Source organism: Crocodylus porosus, unplaced genomic scaffold (assembly GCF_001723895.1).
Source record: "Crocodylus porosus isolate Cpor-Errol unplaced genomic scaffold, CroPor_comp1, whole genome shotgun sequence".
NCBI lineage: Eukaryota > Metazoa > Chordata > Crocodylia > Crocodylidae > Crocodylus > Crocodylus porosus.
In genome coordinates this window covers 233431-240339 of record NW_017728952.1, presented here as the reverse complement: position 1 = coordinate 240339, position 6909 = coordinate 233431, and the positions used below count along the sequence as shown (strand labels likewise).

The window sequence follows — 6909 nt, the reverse complement described above, 5'->3', positions numbered from 1 at the left end:
GCTCAGCACCAGCTTCTTCTCTGCTGGTGAGCAGGGGGTCAGGGCTGAGTGCTGCCCCCACCTGTACCACGGGGCTGGGGGGTACTGGGTGTGAGTGGGTGGGGAGCCAGTGGGAGCACAGGACCTGCACCAGTGTCCCGGGGCCAGTGCCAGTGGGGCCCAGAACAGGGTGGCAGGAGCGCAGGGTCCCAGCTGGCAGAGGCTCTATTGAGCCGGGCCAGCTCCCTACTCCCTGCTGGTGCAGCCCAGCCCTCCATAGACCCCTGCCAGCCTGTGCCCCACTCTGGGCCCCACCAGTGCTGGCCTGAGACATTGGTTCCAAGACATTGGGATGTTGGTCCCAAGATGGTGACTAGGGGGCAAGGCACCTGTCAAGGGGTGGGGCACCTGTCAGGTGGTGGGGCTACCCATGTGGTCCTTGACAGCCTGCCAAAACTGGGTAAGCTGCTCTCTGCCCAAAATAATTGCCTGCCCCTGCTCTAGCCCATCATCTGGTCCACAGTTAGACCAGGCACTGTCCATCTGTCTTCCAGGGGGAAAAGTTTGAACACCACTGCACTAGATCAATGTGTTAAGATAAAGAATTGCTGTTCTTACACTGGTTCAGAAGAACAGCCCTCAGCACCTTCACAACTAATTACACCCTAGTGCTTCCATAGCACGCCCCAACTGCAAATCTTAAAGTACAGTGGTTCTCAACCTTTTTTGTATTAGGACCCATTTGTAAACATCAATGGCCAGTCCCAACCCAGAGCCCTCTAGGCCTGCTGGTGCCCCTCACCACCCACCCAGAGCCCCCTGGTCCTGGCAGTGCCCCTCACTCCACACCCACAGCCCCCTGGCCTTGCTGGTGTCCTCACTCCCAAGCCAGAGTCCCCTGCCTCCCTGGGCCATGCTGGTGCCCATCACTCTAAACCCACCTCCCAGCCCTGCCGAAGGGGGCCCCCAGCTGTCTCTGTCCTGCTTGGGCCAGAGCACAGTGGCTGGAGGGAGGAGGAGGGGAGGCCTGTGGCACCCCTCCTGTCCTGGGTTGAGGCTCTCACACCACATCAGGCAGCCTGGTCACAGCCCTTCTTGCCCCAAGCAGTGTCTCCTAGTTGCCCCACCCTAGCGAGTACAGGCATTGGCCCTGGTGCTGCCAGCCCCACCACACAGTTCTCTCCCACCCCCTTTCCTTGACTGCTTTCTGCTCCCAGCCCGGTGATACCTGACTGATCTACGGCTTTCCTTTTTGCTTTCTTCCCTGTGCTCCATGCCCATTTTGCTACTTCGCTTTCTGCCCTATCTCCCACCATGCTGCCTGTCCCCTCCATGATCCAAGAGCCACACACGTGCCACTTATGGCACCCACACATGTGCCACTTACTGCAAGTATGCCACAGGTTGGCCATGCCTGTCCTAAAAAATATTTCAGAATGCTTATTAAAGTATTTTGATAATATCAAAACAACCAGATCAGCATGCTCTCTGTATGTTAAGAGAATGAAAAGAAGTTTCCAAGAGGTTTTTGCTTCTTTAGCTAGCATAACATTGCTCCCAACTCAGCTTTGTGCTTAGACACTGTATCAGAGGATACATAAAAGACCAGAGTATGTCAGGACACCTTGATAATAACGTATAAGAGAGCAAAGCACTTTTTGACACAAACAGGATATCCTCTCACCGAGAAATGAGAAAACTGGTTCTTCCCCACAGGCCTGCCATTATACCACTCAGGCCAATGTAATTCCTCATCAGTCCTGTTCTCTATGTTTCTGAGTATACCCTTGTACCTCATAAAGCTCACTTCCCTCCACCCCATTCTCACTCTTTTCCATGCCTCTGCCTATTCCCATCTCATAATCATACACCATAAGGTGGCGCTGGTGATTTTCATGCTCTCCAAATGCTTGCCTAAGAATGTAACAGGATACAGAAGTTTGTCATTCACTTCATCCATATTTCAATGGCTGTTGTTAACAGCTTCAAGCTAGGCCTGTAAGTCTCACCTGAGTTGATGGGAGGATTTTTGATAACATTGGAAACAGCCTTCTGAATTTCAGGAGTTAGACCTGCTCGTTCTAAGTCAACTGGATAGTTAGATGTCATTGCCTGGTATAAATGAGTGCCGATCACAGAAAGAGGAAGAGACCTGCTCTCACTTATGTTCCTCTGTGGGGGGGAAAAATAAGAAAAGAAATCTTAGATGGTGAAAGTATGCAAAACAATAACAAAAGAACAAAAGCCTGTATCCTTCACCATCTAAGAAAAAGGGCAGGACACAAGTGTTCCAAAGCACTTACCAATGCACGATATGTTTCTGATGTTTCAGACTTTGAATCCGATTTTTAAAAAGCTGTTTCAGCTGAGAATATAAAATCTTATGAGTAGTGTGTGCACAATTTCTCACTCTGAATCTATCCTTAATGAGACACCCAAGAAAGAAAATTCTGCTCTGTTCAAAAGTCTGCATAACCCACTGACCATGGAGCTCCTTGATACACAGAACAAAAGAATAGGTGGGTTAAAATCGGAAGTTCTCCATGGCCTGTGCACAATCCCTACTCCTTCAGAAACTGCCAACACTAACCGCTACTCTTTGATCTACTGCTTGGAAAGGCAAATAAATCCCAGAATATGGCAATCTGTACCATGCAAAGGAAACAATGGTTTCACTGTATATGGGGCCAAAGGATTCCATCCTGGGAGAAGCATCTTATGGTAAACTAGTAATTACAGCTGTAGAATCAACTCAACTCATCTATAAATGAGGTTTATTTGTTAGAGTCTCTCTATATCTGTCTGTATCAGAACCTTTAAGAGATCTATACATGTTGCTGATCTCACTGTTTGATTCCCAATATCACTGTACAACATGGGTGGTACTTTCAAAATACTAACAGTACTAACAAAAGCAGATTCTTCCTCCTTTATTTTGCTATCTTTTAAAATATTAACAATAGGAGGGAAGCTTCCCAGATCTTGCTTATCTAGACGAGGACTTTTTTGAAGAATAGATTTAAAATTAATTATTTTTCTTCCCTAAAAGAATTAAACTTTATGTTTCTTTTACTGACTTCCCCCCAGACAATTCATACAAAATGCATGTAATAATCAGGGCTATTTGATACCAGGCATCAAATTACCTAACACTAATCGTACTATTGCTTCTCATTAATTAGTCCTTGGGTATTTTAATTTAGTGATTATGTGACAAGGTTCACTCCTGCACTCTTGGGAGGGGCAAGTCAAACAGTTTCATCTTTGTATCACCAGATCAAAGAGGAATAAAACAAGAAAGTCAAAATGGGAATAAGAAAAATAATTATGAAACACGTTTTCAAGGGCACATGGTATCATACATACTTAACACAGTTCATTATGGCTCTCAGCCTACACAGCAGGTGCAAAACAATAAGCAGTTAATTGTTAAAACTTGTATCAAGGTCATATCATGGTTAGGATATATTTTCTTTTCAATTTCAATTACAAAGAATGGACTGAACTCTCCGGCCAGTAGTGAGCTCTAGTAATATACTACAGGCCAATTAGAAACACATAATCCTCTGCTCAGCAAACTTCTGGGGGATCTGCTTCTCTCTACTGAAGTGAACAGCCAAATGCAGCTTCTCCTCACTACTCTTGGAGCCTACCATACACTTGCCAGCCCTTGCATCCACAAAGAGGATGCATGTATGATGCACAGTCTTGAAAATCTGCTATCTTATGTTGAAGAACTCCTTTTGTCCTGAAGCCTATGGACCAGTCTTTGCTACAATACAAGGCAGGTTTAGCTCTTACTGAATAATGAAGTCTTTCTAAACTCACAATTCCCAAAACTGTGCAACAGTTTTTTCACCGACTCCCAAGCTTACACCTTGACAGAGATTAGCTGTGGAGCTAAGCTCAAGACACCAACAATCAAAGCTTTGGAAGTCTGTGCAAAAAAACTGCATTAATATTTTGTTTTTAGTTTCTCACTGAACATTCTTGTGGACTTTTTTCCAGACCACTAAAGCCTTATATGGAGATGCCTCACATTCAAAGAGATTTTTTTCATACCTTAAATAAAGTTAGTAAAATTTAGCCAAGACAAATTGATTAACAGGTTGAGAGAAAATTTCATATAGCTATGTGTTGCATCCATTCCTACTGCTACAGAACAGGCGGATGCTCCCATCTGCCCCAGCAGCTCTCAAGAGAAAAGTCCAGCTGATTGTGGAACTGGTTCAGTGCTTTCTCAAAGAGTGTGGTGGACAAGCTACACCAAGCACATGGGATTGCCTCAGTACAATCAGCTTTTCAAGACAGTTTTGGCCTCCTATATGTTCTAACTTGATTTAACATAATTTGATATTAAAACCAGTTACCAGTACTGCTTGACCAGCCAGTTCAGACACACAGCTAAGTGACAGCCAAGGTAGGGCTTGGGTACTCTAACATGAAGACCTACTTGCACTGCTTGAAAAACAGTCACTAACAAGTTTGGTCCCCCAAAATCTCACAACTCAGTACATATTAAACTTCTGCACACAATCTCTTTAAAGCCTCTTTTAAATATATGAGCATTTTCACGTATCCAGGGATAGGAAACTTACCAAAGATAGGTTCTTTTCCTGGAACAGCCTGTACGTTATAAGCTGCGACTGAGGGAGAGGTCGGCACCCAACACCCTTCTGGACGGCTGCTTGCCACTGTTCTCTAGATTCAGAGGTTGGGAATGTATCTGTCTACAGTATGGCAAATGAGATATAACAGGAGTTATAACCTGGCAGCAGCCACCCAACAAATTGTGTCACCAAGGTAATAGATTTCTAGAACTGGAAACGGAAATGGAATAGCTTATGTCCAAGCAAGTCAGGTGCTTATGTCCAAGCAAGTTAGTTTTTGCAGTCAGGTGATGCTCTCTACACACAAGCAGGAAACCAACACAAGCTGTGCCTGTAATTCAATCTGTACATGCATACATCCCCTCACATCTACAAAGCACAAGTGTAGGCTGGCCTGTTTAACAAAACAGAAGGGCCACAAAATAACTCAGACTTTTATACCCTTTGCTGGCTGGTGCATTTTAATTTAGTAATTCTGTTAAAAACCTTTTCATGCCTAAGTGTAATAATTCAACAAGGCAGACTTTTGTATTAGTTTTACCTATGGCACCTAAAAACGTAAGCTTGAGAGGTTTAAGTGCAAACCTCTTCCCTCAACAAGTACTATCCTGGAGTGAAATGACTTTTGATCAAGACTACCATCTCCAAGTGACTATTCACAAGCTGTGCTAAGAATTCAGTCCTGTGTACTTTGGGTGCAATAACAATAGGGCAGCGTAAACAAGCCTGAAAGACGGAATCTGAAAGTAATGGGTTGGGTTGGATGGACCTTAGCAGTTCCTCCGAGTCTTACCTGCGAATTATTTGCCTGACAAAACTCCTTGATTTCATTCAGGAGAGGTACCAACATGGCAGATTTAGCTTCAGATACACCATCAATTCTCTTCACATTTTCAATAGTTGTAGGCCTGTTTCAGGATAAACAAAAAATTAGCAGAGAACTGATAGGCTCTTCTGAATATAGGACTGTCTGTGAAAGAAAACTGTCATCCACTTTAACCACAGGTAACACTAACAAAGATGATTAATCTGTCATCAGTACACTTTATTTTAGTCGTATTATTCTTTTACATAACATAAAACAACTAGTGGATGAATCGTGCATTTTTGCTATTGGTTTTTTGGGGGGGTTTTTTGGCAAATACATTGATTTGCAACTACCTAGCCTTTAACACTTGTTTTGTTAATCCTATTCAGTTTTGTAGTACAGGCAGTCCTCGACTTACAGCATTTTGACTTACGGTGATTTGCACTTGTGGGGCTCCACCATTTACATCCATGTTATTATTTACGGTGCTGGATCCTTGCACTTAACGGCACTACAGGGAAATTTACAATGAGAAAAAGAGGGCAGCAAAACAAACATCCCTGGATCAGTTTCTCAAAAAGCCATCAAGTGGCCCTAAGTCTCCCCAAAATCTCCCCAAATAAGCCCTTCTGAATTCCATGACCCTGATGAAGGTGTTCCTCCAACTTCTGATTAAATAAAATGTTATGTGATTAGTTACTGTATCGCCCTGTTTAATCGATTTATATACAGTACACTTTAGAAAGCTTTATAGTGTACAGTGTATATCATTTATAGCTGATAAAATAGTTGATTTAAATATGGTGTTTATGGTCATTTCTATAAAAAGTTGGGCATCAGGCCCTTGGTCAGGAATGTAATTCCCTATTATAACATTGTTTCTATGGGAAAATCAGATTCAACTTACATCGTTTCAACTTACAGCGCCTTTTCCAGGAATGTAACTCGCTATAAGTACAAGAACTGCCTGTAGTAGCGAATGGCTGTAACATATGACTGCACTTGAATATTTCTTCCAACTTGTTAAATATTTTGTCTTGGCTAGATTTCACTAACTTCATGCCACACTGGGTCAGACCATGGTCTACCTAACCCATTATCTGTAACTGTTTTCTTTTTCTTTTCCTCTGTATAACTGCCACGTGGCACTCTCACATTTATGTAACCTTGAAGTCTTCACTGTTAATCAAAACAAGTACCTGGTACTGCTCTCTGCTGGCAGTAGGCGACACATGTGTGCTCTGTAAATGTTACTCCTTATCTAGAAAATGCCAGTTTTACAGAAACGAAACTTATGTAGAAAATCTGCCTAGTAACTATTATGTAAAAGAAATTATCCTATCTCTGTATGCTTAGCTCATATCATAGTTAGTGTCATAGAGGCAGTCCAACCAACATCTATAAAGAGGCAAGGAAGCAAGAAAAGGTAGAGACAACAACTGGAAAACTCTGTAGGCTTGATCACCCTGCAGACCGGTTCCCAGCCTCCCCGCCTGGGCGTATCCCAGCGAA

At 43.3% G+C, this 6909-nt stretch overlaps 1 protein-coding gene across 5 annotated transcripts in view; it reads right to left on the bottom strand.

The window, feature by feature from the left end:
* The window catches only part of WRN (Werner syndrome RecQ like helicase), a 162362-nt gene that overhangs the window by 14652 nt on the left and 140801 nt on the right, over positions 1-6909 (bottom strand). For all 5 annotated transcript variants that reach the window (XM_019556383.1, XM_019556386.1, XM_019556384.1 and 2 more), the window contains 3 exons: positions 5383-5497; positions 4578-4709; positions 1989-2151 (listed from right to left, as the gene is read on the bottom strand). In XM_019556383.1, the coding sequence (XP_019411928.1) occupies positions 1989-2151; positions 4578-4709; positions 5383-5497 (410 nt within the window). The remainder of the gene's footprint in view (positions 1-1988; positions 2152-4577; positions 4710-5382; positions 5498-6909) is intronic.